This window comes from Macrobrachium nipponense, chromosome 16 (assembly GCF_015104395.2).
Source record: "Macrobrachium nipponense isolate FS-2020 chromosome 16, ASM1510439v2, whole genome shotgun sequence".
Lineage (NCBI taxonomy): Eukaryota > Metazoa > Arthropoda > Malacostraca > Decapoda > Palaemonidae > Macrobrachium > Macrobrachium nipponense.
Genome location: NC_087209.1, coordinates 75,439,807 through 75,454,592, shown reverse-complemented (window position 1 = coordinate 75,454,592; position 14,786 = coordinate 75,439,807). Strand labels below are relative to the sequence as shown.

General features: G+C 37.9%; 1 protein-coding gene across 5 annotated transcripts in view; it reads left to right on the top strand.

Annotated features, from left to right (window-relative positions):
• Nucleotides 1-14,786, top strand: part of LOC135195821 (uncharacterized) — a 553,178-nt gene that overhangs the window by 450,515 nt on the left and 87,877 nt on the right. The window contains exon 1 of one of the 5 annotated variants that reach the window (XM_064222311.1): nucleotides 12,792-13,934. The exons of the other annotated variants lie outside the window; for them this stretch is intronic. Coding sequence (XP_064078381.1) covers nucleotides 13,918-13,934 — 17 coding nt within the window. The 5' untranslated portion in view covers nucleotides 12,792-13,917. Of the gene's footprint in view, nucleotides 1-12,791; nucleotides 13,935-14,786 lie in introns of those variants that run through there. 5 annotated transcript variants of the gene reach the window in all.

The window sequence follows — 14,786 nt, the reverse complement described above, 5'->3', positions numbered from 1 at the left end:
ATATATATATATATATAATGTGTGTGTGTGTGTGTGTGTGTGTGTCGTGTTGTGTTAAATGTATTATACGTAACTTATATTAAATCACCAAGAAAGTCTTGGCAGTGTAAACTCCTGTAATAAATGACACGAAGAGAATCGAAGGCAGAAAGTGATGGCACTTGCCATCCGCTTCCTGACGCAGGACGGAGTTCCTTACCCAGATGGGGTTCATTGATTCCGATCCTCCCACGTTCATGGTCCTCACCCTTGTTTCCCCCCCTCCCCATCCCCTTCCCTTTCCCCTTCCCCCCCTCTCTTCCCCGCAAGTAAGTAAGAGTCTTTCCTCTATCGCCCAGCTCTTTGGAGGAGGATATAGAAAACCTACCAAGACAGAGAACAGACTTGTGGAAGTCGGCTTCTAATGTTATACACATCTATGCAAGTCTCTTGTTGCAGATTAGAGTACCTCTCTTTTTTTTTTACCCCTTGGAATTGAAAGAATGAAATCTGGAATCAAGGCACATTAGTAAAATAGAACACAAATATAGATAAAACTTTGATAGAGTGCAACTTTTAAAAAGTTTAGTTCGGGGAGAATTTACGGATATACATGATGGACTATAAATCGCAAAGTTGGACGGCAATTAATATATAATAATGAAGCTGTCATGACAATATTAATTTCGAGTCGTAGTTTTAGGGTGTTCGTTCCGGAAAGGCAAAAGTTGGAGAGGAAAAGTTTGGGACATTATCAACTCCAAAATGAAAATTGGGGGAACAGGATGAGAGCGAGGAGAGAGACAGACGCCGGCATTTCCTCTCTCCCGAAAGAGGGAGAGTTGAGTTTGCAGTGGTTGTCTTCTGCTCAAAGAGTAAAGTCAAGTGAGGGGGGGGGGGGGGTGGGGGGGGGTTAGGGTGTCTCGTTCGGGAGAGTTTTTTCCCCCTTTTGGGTTTCTGTTATGAGCAGCAAGAGCCCGTGCTGGCATTAAGGTAAACTTCATTTGACAACATTCGGCGAGTCTGTGGAGGCTTCTCTTGCAAGAACCGTGAGAACTTTCTCTCTCTCTCTCTCTCTCTCTCTCTCTCTCTCTCTCTCTCTCTCTCTCTCTCTCTCTGTCGTTCTTTCTTGCTGTCTTTCTTGATGAATATCAATATTATATATTCCTTTATTTTTATATATAGTATCTGAAAAGTCAAGTATGCCTCCTTTTTTTTATTCATTTTTTTTTACATAAACCGTAATTTAAACACCTGGTTTCTAGTCGACTGCTGTGTATGACCGCTAGGTAGAAAAGAGGGGGAGGGGGGGGGGGGGGAGGGAAATAATTCTTGAAAAAAGGGTATGTAATCATTAAGATAATTTAGAGAACAAGATGTACAGGACAGAGAGGAGAAAGATGGAGAAGGCTGACTAGCGACCCCATATACAAATGGGAAAAGCTGCAGGTAACAAAAGAAGAAGAAGAATCATTAGATAATTTAGGAATTGGTGGGAACGGGAAATTAAATTAGCGCTTGGGGGATCTTCCTCAACCGGATGAGGATATGTCCTCTCTCTCTCTCTCTCTCTCTCGATCATCATCTCCTTCTCTCTCTCTCTCTACCAGGTAGTAGCCATCTTGCTGGTGGTTGAGTACGTACCGCGTGAAGTCACAATAATCAACAGATATCACATTTAACATACGACTAGAATTTTAGAATATCTAGAAGTGTTCGTGAACTATCGGTGATAAGATTAGTGTGAAAATAGTAGGATAAAGCGTCTTCTAAGTTAGTGTATCAAGTGTAATACTATAAATCAGAACAGATGGCAGTAAGTTCCAACTGCGGGAAAAGGTGGCGTAATTTGGCGTGTCTAGCAGATTCGCAATACGATGAGGTAGCAGGAAGGGAACTGGCATTTCTCATCTATGAAATCAGCAACGTCCTAACCAAAAGATACAAAAGCATTCATAGATATATTAGAAGGATATAATCCTTCAAACTGGAACAAATCTAATGAAAACATCTTGAAATAATTGAAGAAGTTCCAAATAAAATCCAAGTGGTCAAGAGACTCATAAAGAAAATATACATAAACCAACATATTCCGACACGAAAATGAATAAGGTGAATCTTGTGAATATACTAATTGATGCATTAGGAAAAAGAATGCCAAAAGCATGCAAACTGTGTAAGGTTTGGTATAGCATAGTCAATCCACAAAACCTAATCAGAAAATGTGCTGCATGCAACATTCCGACCCATCCACAGTTGTGCTGAGTAATACAAGATTTGAGAAAAGATACAAGAATTTTTTGTTCAACATGTCTATCATGGATAGACAATGTTATTAAATCAAGATTGAATGTACAAATAGTTGAGGATGAAGAAGAAAGGAGAGGAAGAAGAAGAAGAAGAAAAAGAAGAAGAGGAAAACGGAAGAGGAAGTAAACAAAAATGAAATGACAGAAAAAAAAAAAAAAAAAAAAAAATAAGGAAAACAAAGACAAGATAAAAGTATGGATGCAGAGATACTCATTGATACTACATATGAGGCAATAAAGCAGCATACCTACGAAGAAATAAATTACGATATGACAACAGAAAATGCAAATCCCGAAGAGGCTCTACCAGATCTATACAATGACGGGAAAGAGGAAAACAAAAAAATAGACAAGAAAGACAAAATCTGCAACCTTTTGAAAAGAAAAGAGGGAATTGCAGATTTGAGAGAAAGATGTTACTACAAAACATCCTAAGATATGTCAAAACTATGAAATATATGGTAAATGTGCATACTTAGATGGATATGGGGATGATTGCGAGATCTGCATCCAAAAATAATAAAGTAAAAACCTAAAAAGAAGGAACGGATGTAAGTTCGACAAAAATGCAAATATATGCACCCTGTAGCCATGAATCATAATCAAATAATAACCAACCAAGTAATAAAATCCAAAATAAGAAAGAAAACAAATAAAGAGAGAAATCAGAAGAAATATCAGGTAAAAGAGAAAAGCAAACCCCACCAATGAGATATGCAGAGGTGTCAGCAAAGAATTTCAAAGCATCAGCTCCGAAATTCTACTCAGAGATAATAACTGTATTTATTATGCAAGAGGATATTGCAGAAACGGAGAAAATTGCAGATTCAGACACAAAATGAATAATTATGATGAAGGAAGATCAAATATTATGGAAAAGTTGGATTTTTTAATGTCAGAATTTCATGGAAATGAAAAAAAAAGAACAACATACCAGAACAGGAAAGAGACATGGAAAATCCTTATTACTATCAGTATTAAATGAAGGAGAAAACACGCAAACCATCATAGTTTGATGAATGCGCAGGGTTTAGTTACGAGTAACTCAAAAAGAAAAATAGAGTACTTAGAAGAACTAACCCAAAATGAAAAGAAAATAGATATAAGAATATAAGTGAAACTGGTATTCCCAAGAGACTGGGAATGATGATCAAATGTAAAAGGGTTTCCAAACTTATAGATCAGATAGGAAAAAAAAAAAAATAGGAAATCAAGGGGGGGGGGAACCGCAATATATGGGAAAGACAAAAAACAAGGAAAAATATATGAGAAATATAGTAACTCAGAATGTGAACTAATAGCGGTAGAATTTGAATCTGAAAAATTGATGAACATAGTAATATATAGACCTCCTAATACTAAAGAGTTTGACTTAATAATTGAAAAATTGGATGATATATGTAGAAATCACAAGGACTGGACTATTCTCCTATCTGGTGACTTCAACTTTCCTTTCGTAGAATGGAAAGACGAATAGGAGAGTTGTGGTTGTACTTATACATATAAAAAAGAGAGTAATAGTAAGTGCAGAAGATAAGAGGCAATTTGAAAAGCTATTAGATATGCTACTAGAATACAACATTCAACAAAATAAATCACCTGCCAACAAGAAAGGAAAATACTTTAGACCTAGTATTGTGAACGAGATGAATTATGTTAAAGAAAATAATAGTTTATAAATGCGAGTATTTCAGACCATAATGTCATAGAATTAACAGTTCATTCCAAAGCAAGTGAAAATAGAGATAGCAAGAAATGAAAAAGTGGGAAGGATATGGAAAATACAACTCTACAGTAAAAAAAAATAAAAATACCTAAAATGGTCAGAAATTAATGAAGAATTAAACAAAGATTTGGGATAACATTTTTTCGTAAGTGATGACATAAGGGTAAATACGGAGATATTATATAAAATATTTGGAGATAATAGTGGAAAAATATATACCGAAGAAGAAAAAGTAAACATCATTCATGCATACAAGAGACAGAAGAATCTTGTTCCAGAAAATCAGAAAGTGGTGAAAAAAAAAAAGGTCTTGCAAAAGAAAAAGAAAAAAAATGCATGGAAAGTTTACTAGAACTAAAAAGTAAGAATAGAAAATGCAGAAAAAAAAGATTATACAATCAAAAAAAGAAAATGAAAAAAAAAAAAAACGGGACTTGGAAGAAAAAAACCCTATTAAATATCAAGCAAAACCCCAAACTATTATACTCATATGCGAAGAAGATGATAAAAGAAGAATAGAAATAGGCCCTCTGAGAATTGAAGGGAGATTAACGAATGAAAAAAAGGAAATTTGCAAACATACTGGCAGAACGATATAAGAGAGAATTCACCCCTAGAATAGATAATGAAGATAATGATATAGAAGTAAGGGATGAAATAGTGAATATTTAGCTGACATAGATATTAATGAAGCTGATATTGTGCAGGCTATTAATGAAATTAAAAATGGAGCTGCTGCAGGGCCTGATGGAATTCCTGCTATTTTGTTAAAGAAAGTAGTTATTCTATCGCAAAGCCACTTGCAATATTATTAAGACAAAGTGTAGATACAGGCAAAGATATATGATGAGCACAATTAGCGTATATTACCCCTACTTTCAAAAGTGGATCAAGACTAGAGGCAAGTAATTATAGGCCTGTGAGTCTAACATCACATATAATGAAAGTGTATGAAAGGGTAATGAAGAAAAATATTATGAAACATTTAATAAAAAATAATTTTTTGTTTAATAAAGGACAACATGTTTCGTACCCGAAAAAGTACACAAAACCCAACTGTTAGTCCACCGTGAAAACATATTCAAAAATATGAAAAGCGGAAATGAAACAGATGTGGTTTATTTAGACTTTGCAAAAGCTTTTGATAAAGTAGACCATAATATATTAGCGAAGAAAATTAGAAAACACAATATCGTGGATAAGTAGGAAGATGGTTAAAAGAATTTTTACACAACAGAAAACAGATAGTTATTGCAAACGACGAGAAATCGGATGAAGCCAAGGTAATATCCGGTGTGCCGCAAGGTACGGTGTTAGCTGCAATACTGTTTGTTATTATGATTGAAGACATAGACAATAATGTTAAGGATTCGGTAGTGAGTAGTTTCGCAGATGACACAAGAATAAGTAGAGAAATTACTTGTGATGAAGATAGGAACGCTCTACAAAGAGACCTTAACAAAGTATATGATTGGGCAGAGGTAAATAGGATGGTATTTAACTCTGATAAATTTGAATCAATAAATTATGGAGACAGAGAAAGAAAGCTATATGCATATAAGGGACCTAATAATGAGACCATCACAAATAAGGAAGCAGTTAAAGACCTTGGTGTATGATGAATAGGAACATGTTATGCAATGATCAAATAGCAACTCTGTTGGCAAAATGTAAAGCAAAAATGGGAATGTTGTTACGGCACTTCAAAACAAGAAAAGCTGAACACATGATTATGCTTTATAAAACATATGTTCGTAGTCCACTTGAATATTGCAATATGATATGGTACCCACACTATCAAAAGGATATTGGCACAAATAGAGAGTGTACAAAGGTCCTTTACAGCTAGAATAGAAGAAGTAAGGACCTAGACTACTGGGAAAGACTACAATTCTTAAAATTATATAGTCTGGAAAGGAGAAGAGAACGCTACATGATAATTCAGGCATGGAAACAGATAGAAGGAATAGCAGAAAATATCATGGAACTAAAATATCAGAAAGAGCAAGCAGAGGTAGATTAATGTGCCCAAAAATATACCAGGAAAAATAAGGAAAGCACACAGGACATTAATCCACTACGCACCAGCATCGATAATGCAGCGTCTATTCAATGCGTTGCCAGCTCATCTGAGGAATATATCAGAGTGAGCGTAGATGTGTTTAGAATAAGCTCGACAAATATCTAAACTGCATCCCAGACCATCCAAGATTGGAAGATGCAAAAATATACCGGAAGATGTACTAGCAACTCTCTGGTAGACATTAGAGGTGCCTCACACTGAGGGACCTGGGCAACCCGAACAAGATGTAAGGTCTGTAAGGTAAGGTAAGGTCTCTCCTGAGGAAACAAATTTGCATGAAAAAGTCGAGACGGGTGAAAAAGATCACTCATTCGACGACGCCTCCACTTCCTCTGCCGGCAGGTGCACCGTCGTCAAGAGCCCTCGCTTGAGACACCTGGAAGGTTCGTTGGTTGGTTGGGTGACCATTGTGCTGTAATACATATACTTAAACATTTAAGTATATATATATATATATATATATATATATATATATATATATATATATAGAGAGAGAGAGAGAGGAGAGAGAGAGAGAGAGAGAGAGAGAGAGAGAGATTGCTGTCCAGTAGCCTGCCCGTAGGGGTTGATCACTTCCGCCCGTGTAGGCCAGTGTGGTCCTGGAACGCTGTGCATCTGTGTGTGTATGTGCACCGCACGATTATGAACGCACGTGTGGACATGAAGTTGTCGTGCCCAAGACGAAAAAGCGAGGGAACTGCTGGCTCCTCGCTCTCACCACAGAATCTTCGCTCTGACTTATGATGACGTCATCACTTCCACCACACCACCTATGACGTCATCATAGATATGGGTGACGTCATCACTTCCAGCCACAGACCGCAGATCACGTCACCTCTCGGCTTCGAATGGAAGAAGTTGCGCTGGGTCACGACACAGTTTGATTCTTGTGCGGGATTATGATCTGTCTCTGCGTGCTGGCGGTGCTGCTGAATATAGGGACGCGTATGAGAGGGAAAGTAGTGAAGGTGAAACTGATTTCTGCCGTTTGGGAAGAGATGCAAGCTAGAGTTTTGTGGTTGTTGCTCGCCGCTCTGGTGGTCGTTTGTCGTATTACACACGCACGTTTTTCTGTATTAGCTGTTTTCTTGTTTTTTTATTAACAGGCGGTTTGAACCTCGAGTACAGAAAATCCCACAGGCACATCAGCAACAAACTGAACTTTCCAGCGCATACTGCTAATGACCTCTTGGCTTGTGATTTTATTTTTTTTTTTTTTTTTAAATAAAGAAATAAGTCTGATTTATTTTCTTTTTCTCTTTTACTTGTTAGATGTTTTTCCAATACTTTTTTCCTCAAAATGTATTTTATGACTGAATTACTATTGATTTATCTTTTAGGTTTCCAGTTCTGGCCTAAAGTATGTACTTGCAGTTTTTTGGTGTATTAAAGTAAATCGGTGCAGCAAAGTTATGCTTTAAGTTTTTATTAGCCTCCAAACGATATTTTTCAATTTATTTGCTTTCAAATTTTAAAAAATCAAAATAGTAAAAAAAAAAATCATGATTTTTTTAAATGAAAAAATTAAATCAATGATTTAAACACTTGATTAAATCAGTTTGATTTAATCATTGCCAACTCTGCCTCTTTGCTTGCAAGTACTTGTGCCTTCCAGTAGATGATGGTTTTCCCTTCTCTTGAGCTCTGTAACTCCGTCGATTCAGCGCGTTCTAACTCCTCCTCCTCCTCCTCCTCCCGGACGATTCCTGATTCCACACTTCACCAGCAATATTTCGACGCATTACCAGTCGGCAGTTGTTTTTTTACGTCCACGAAAACGTGAATGCCACGCCGACAAGACGAGGTCCTTTAATTAAATATCTGCAAAGGACCTTGGATGAAAAGTGTCCATTTTGACGAGGTCTGGAACCCGCAGTTCAAATTTGAGTGACCAAGGATGAGTTGCTGTTCTCACGAATAGGTAAACCGATTGTAAATGATCATTTTATTTCACTGTAAGCTTGTCTTATATCCAAGGCGTCATATATACATGCTTGGATACACTCGTAAAAGAGGTTTTTATTTATTTTATACTTTTTACTTTATTTATTTAGGTGTTAAGTCAACTGCCAGCGTGCAATGAACTCGCAACCTTTGGAAATCCTTGTCAGCACGGCTGGTTTACCGCCGGACCGCTGTTCCTGGTCACCCAAGTTCGAACCTTGAAGTTATCCCCAAGTGCTTTGGATTCACAAGATATCCTCAATGGAGGCCTTAACAAGTCTGAAGACATTTTTCGATGCATCAGCTTGCAATCGCTAGGAATCAATTTTCAATTCGTGAAGCGCCATGTTGACCAGACGGTTAAGTACCAAGGAAGGAAACAGTGACGTCACAAGTGTTGCCAGCCAATGAATGGACCGGAGATAATTACGACCCTCCTCCTCCTCCTCCTCCTCCTCCTCTCCTCCTCCTCCTCCTCCTGTTATTCCTTTGTGCTGTGTTGGGTATTTGACTCCAGCAAAGAAATTGAATTTGAAAAGGATGAACCGCCATTTATTGTCTAACGTACCGTACGAGTTGTTTAATGGAAGTCAGATTTTTAATTTTTATTTTTTAACTAATTTTTGTATTTTACGTTCTTAAAGCCATTCGGTTCAGGTTTAGTCGTGGTTTAAAAGGTTACAAATGGAAAAAGAACGATACATTATGAAACGTAACCACAGTCGCCGTAGAAAAACTTTTTTTTAATTGGTTTGCGTGACTGGACGGTTATTTTTTGGACTTCCTTTTCATTTACTCCTTTATTTATTTGAAGTTTGACGCAACGAACAGACCAATGAAGTGTGAAACTTGAGTACCGCGGCTATTTCAAGTTACTGAAGGTACGCTCTTTCTCTTTCTGTTTTGTATTAAGGAAGACGCACAGGCGTTAGAGCATCAAATATTGTTATTGAAAAAAAACGGTTACTATTTTCCCTATATGGACGTTCTGTTTATTTGGGAAGGAGTTTCTGACATGCATGAGATACTGAGAGGGCAAGGAGAGAGAGAGAGAGAGAGAGAGAGAGAGAGAGAGAGAGAGAGAGAGAGATATATATATATAATATATATATATATATATATATATATAATATATATATATATATATATATATACTTTGGTGTTGCAAAGAACCAAGGTGTCAAGCATTAGGTACTCACGGCAGTGGGTCGCAAGGAGACTTGTGATGCCAGCCGAGCGAGTGAATGCCTAAAATCTTAGGTACACGCATGCTTGCGTTCCTATGCAGTTTATTTATTTTTATTTTGTATTTTATTTATTTATTTTTTCTCGTGACAAGTCTGACATGTATTGAGTCTTTTCAAATTCCTCGTCTTCAGTATTATGTAAGATATTGAGCGCGCATTTGCCTGCGTGTTAGCGCGCCATAAAGTTATTTCTTATAGCTGCACTTCCTTATTGGAGTCGTGTTAACCCACGCGCAAGTGCAGCTGATAATCTGCTTGTGACTTCCTACTGTATTTGTTTCAAAATAAGTCCGTCGTACCAGTTCTTAATTAAGCTCGTGTGCGTGCTTGCTTTTCTTGCGCAACAAACAAATCATGTCATTTTTCAAACTGCGTCTTTCCAAGCCCTAACTATTATATTATATAATGTTCTTACATAACTATTTTCAAACTGCATCTTTCCAAGCACTGACTTATTATATAATGTTCTTACATAACTATTTTCAAACTGCATCTTTCCAAGCACTGACTATTATACAATGTTCTTACATAACGCGATCTTTTGCGTGTACGCGCCAGATACTAGTATGTATTTTCGCACTGCAAGTGTCTTGAGTACCAAATATTATGTAAATGTTCTTACATAACGCGATCTTCAGCGTATACGCGTTTGTCTCGTAACTAACCAATCTTGCCCTGCCTTCTGCAAGTCTGTTTGCATGCCCCAAGTACACATGCCCCAGTAACCTCTCACGTCCGTGCCCATGGGGTGGGTACCGTAGCTCTGCTGTGTACTCCTCTGTAACTGTATTGTTCATCTGGCGGAGATCAGAAGAGAAATTCTCTTCTCTGATGTCGTTGGAGTAATAGCAGATGTTTTGTGTCATAGCAGCGATTTTGTTCGATATTTTGGTGCTCTCATCTCAGATTTTGCTCTAGTTATTGCCATTCTCGTCATCATGTTATTCGTAACTTTTGAACATTTCGAAGAGAATTAGAAAAACCAGTCATTTTATCAAGGTCATCCAACCTAACACCCTCGTTCCCCCCTCCCCCCCCCCCCTTTAGATACATTATGTGGTGGGGGGGGAGGGCTACAGAAAATTCTTCCGTCCGTCCATCTGCGTTTGTATGTGTGTGTGTTTATCCGTTACACTTGTGACGACATTCTGGCCCCTTGGTCTCATGACAAAGTACTTTTTTTTTTTTTTTTTTTATTTAGTTATTTTCTCCTCCATTGATCTTTTATTCCTGAATCTTGCTACTTAGTGCTTCGTTCTAAGATGTCTCTTACTGCTTTTGGTGGTCTGTTCTGGGCTCTGAGCTAACTCTTGTATTCCATATATATATATATATATATATATATATATATATATATAGATATATAATATATATATATATATATATATATATATATATATATATACAACTGTAATAGACACAATGCCCTCTTAGCTTCTTGAATTCTTTACTCTTTATTTATTTTTTTTTTTTTTGGATACGCTTGTCACTGCAGTGCCTGAAGATCCCTGAAGATCTAAGTTCAAAGAGAGATTTTTGAAGAAATAGTGATATCTGGTACCGGGAAACGACCCAGGTCCCTAATTACAAAGAGATCACATTGACCAGGTCGGCAACGTGACCTCTTTGTGACTATGGGACCTGGGTTCGTTTCCCGGTACCAGACACACAATTTCTTCAAAAAATTTCTTTGAACCTTGGACCTTCAGGCTTTGTAGTGACAAGCGTATCCAAAAAAAAAAAAAAGAGAGCAAAGAATTCAAGAAGCTAAGAGGGCATTGTGTCCTTTATTACAGTTGCATATGTATCTGGTAAAAAACAAAAGTGACCAGTAGATAACACCTAAACACACACATTATATATATATATATATATATATATATATACTACATACATCATACATACATACATACATACTACATAAATACATATACTGTGTGTGTGTGTGTATAGATTCTAAGAAAAGTGTAAACTAAGAAAAGAATTTTTTTTTTGAGTGTGGCAGTAAACGGAAAAGCAATGTAGAAATGGTAGTAATAATGCCAACGTTTTTTCCCCTTTGTATAAATAACAGTATCGCACATACCATCGCTTTTGTTTATCTCTGTTCCTAATAGTTGAAGATTCTGAATCAGTCGTGCCAAGGAAAGTGTCGATTCTAGAAGCCTGAAATTTACTAAAGAATGCTAGAAAGGTCTCTGTTCTTGGAAGGCTACAGGTAGGGTAAATCCGTAATGAATTTATTTAGTGTTGCAAATCAAGAAACGTGTAATGTTATGGCTGTTGAATATTTACAAACGGGCTTGTTGGCGGGCTGCTGTCTCCTTTACCCCGACCCCACCCTGGGCGGACAAACCGGTTTACAGGGGGTGGGTGACTGTGTCATGTCTCCCCTAGTGTCGGAGCCACTCGGTTTTATTATTATAGGTAATATAAGATAGCTCCATGCTGCTTTGACGTTCATTTTCATGGACAATTTTCCGTGATAATGATACGAATAGTGAACTTGGTATACATTATATAAGCACATTCAATATTTGTTATAAATATTGGCACTTTGTACTCGTATTCTCATGGGTCAGGATACAAAAGATTCAGCAGAGTTGCAGGCTGGTGGAGTCTGCAACCAGCTAAATTTCATTGTATAGTTAATTTAATCCACTCCCACGTGTAAGTTTATTTTCAGCATCTGCACAGATAATATATACATTCGTCCACGGTCTGGCCGCTCATTCGTCTAACCTCGTTTATTCATACATTTACATCGGTACTCGAGAAGAAACCTGAATATAAAGGATTTACGTCTTATTATTTTGGTTTCTGTAGGAAAAATGTCTGTTCTCCACGTAGGCGGTTTCAGACACTTCCTCGTATAATTTTTTCTTTCTCCAGAATATTCGTAAAGTCAACCTAACATACTATAGTAAATTCACATCAACCGTGCATTTGATTGGCTGTTGATAAGCCAATCACAGGATTGGAAAATCTGTCTCTCTCGAGAGTTCACATGGGTATGATCTATGTTCCACCTCTCCTGAGCTATACGTCTTCCAGGAGAGGTGGAACATACATCCTTCGTACGTGAACTCTCGAGAGAGACTGAGAGATTCCAGCCCTGTGATTGGCTTATTAACAGCCAATCAGGAGCGTCGTTAGAGACTGGCCTAGACGTCAAATGCAACGGTTGATGTGAATCTACTATAGCCACTAAACTTCACTCGCCGACGTATCCACAGGAAGCCTGGTTAGTTAACGTGAAATATAAGGACTGACAAATCAGTCATGTTTTTTCTCTCCGCTTTTTTCCCCCACCTGCTCACCGCCTTCCCACCTACCAACTCACCCTCCCTCCCTCCCCCCCCTTCCATGGATAGATAAATTGAACAAGCGCCTCGTTGTCCTGTTCCTGTGATATGCCACATTGCTGCCCCGAAACAAAGTCTCGCCAGTCTTCGAGCACTGAAAGGCAGTAGTTGTAGTTGTCGCTTGGTAGCTGCGACCGAATAGGATCTTTCTCTGTGTTCGGTGTTGGCAGCCTCGTGGTGTCCGTAGTTCGTTGTCTCGTCAGAATGGTGGTCGTTTCGTTGACAGAGGGATTTACCCTTATTCATTTGTGTGCTTTGTCGAGATTGTTTCGCTCGTATATAAATTGTTGATAATGGTGGTTTACCTGTGTGTGACTTGGATTAAGCAAATTTGTACTAGTTAATTTATGCAAATTTTCGTGAACTTAATTTATGCAAATTTTCGTGAAACTTGATAAGTATTATTGCGTTATGTTCTGCATGTGGTCTCTTTTATGTCTTTTATGAATATTAATATACGAGTGAAAGATCAGTGCTCATCCTTTCATTTTGATATACGACGTTTTTGCGAGCTTAGTTATTGTCAGAAATTATATAAATTGTATGGCAATACTTTGGATTCCGTTTGTTTTCTGCTATTAAGAACTACTTAGCATTGAATCCAGTCATTTAGATTTCCTCTAACTTCATGCAAATAATGTAAAAGCTAATGGGGGAATCAATGCCACGTCATGAGAATTCCTGCCTTTGCTTTCCTAGTTCTCGTGTTGCTATGTGGGTAGGCTGCTTCTGTCTTCAAGTAACCAGCTCCTCACTCATTCTCACGTGCGTAGAATGCGGCGCGAGCAGTGACGGCCATGTGGTGAAGTTCGAGTAATAGCTACGAGCAAGATAAAGTTCCTCAGCTCTAAGTAGGAAGGTTTTGATCGGCTATCCGATCGGTCTCTAAGGTGGAAAGGGAAGTCGAATGCCATCATGCAAAGATGCCACCTTGCAGCGCCGGGCTACGGTATAGCGTGTTCAATACACGTTTGGAGGAGAGATCGCTCTTAGATTGCTCTTTGGTGCAAGCTGAATCATGCCACTGTTAAAGTGGCATAGCTAGAGAAAGTCAGTAGCGTCCCCCTCGTCATGTTGCTGAATAATGCCACTGTTTGCGTTCCAAGTTTTGGAGTGAACTGAACGGTACCACCGCTTATAAACACATTGACAAACTGTCCGGGAATGTGCGGACGGCGGAGTCCAGTACATGAATGAAGTGGAGGAGTCCTGGATCTGCCACGAAATGCATTGACAGAGCTGACCGGAAGCGCTTTGCGACACCATGAGGAGGACTTTCAGGTAATCTAGTTTCGGTGGTTTCAGCAGCTATTCATGTCAGGTTTTGAAACTACCATTTAGATTTTTTTTTTTTTTTTTTTTTTTTTTTTAAGAAAATGATTGAGATGGCTCTATGTCCGTCCGTCCACAGGTCTTACGAATTACTTAGGATGGAAGGCTGCAAATTGTTGTGTTGATTATCCCCCTCCTATCATCATATCAACAAATCGAACTGCAGCCCTCGAGCTTCAGTTGTTTTTATTCTATTAAAGGTTAAAGTTAGCCCATGATGGTGCTGCATCTGGCGGTGCCAACAGCACAGGCCACCACCAGACGTGTCTGAAAGTTTCATACAGCATTTATAAGCTGTACAGAAACTTCGATTGCACTGAAGAAGCTACGGCATAATTTTTACGCGTTGTTACAGTTACCCGTTGCTAATTAATAAGATTTTTTTTTTTTTTGTTAACACTTCCCTTCGGTGATGGTTGGTAAATAAATCTGTAGTAACTCGCGGTGCTAGTTGAAGAAGAATGCCAATATTTCCGTTGCTGATGTTTTTAATTACTGTTTTTTTTTCTTTCTTTCTTTCGTCATGTGTCTGTAATTATCTTTGGCGAAGGGACCTCCTACATTTTCAAAAGCATTACGTTGGTTATTTAGAAACTTCAGCATTAGTCGCTTGTTGGTGAACAATTCCATTTTTTCCATCTTTTGACGGTGATGACCGAAATTTTCAATCGTTTGTGGTGCTGACTCGTAAAGAAATAGATTCTATATCCAGCTGGTCGTGATGTTTATGACTAAAATAATTTTTTTTTAATTTCTTAAATATGATACATGAAGATAACAAATTTGTAATTGTCTTTGATG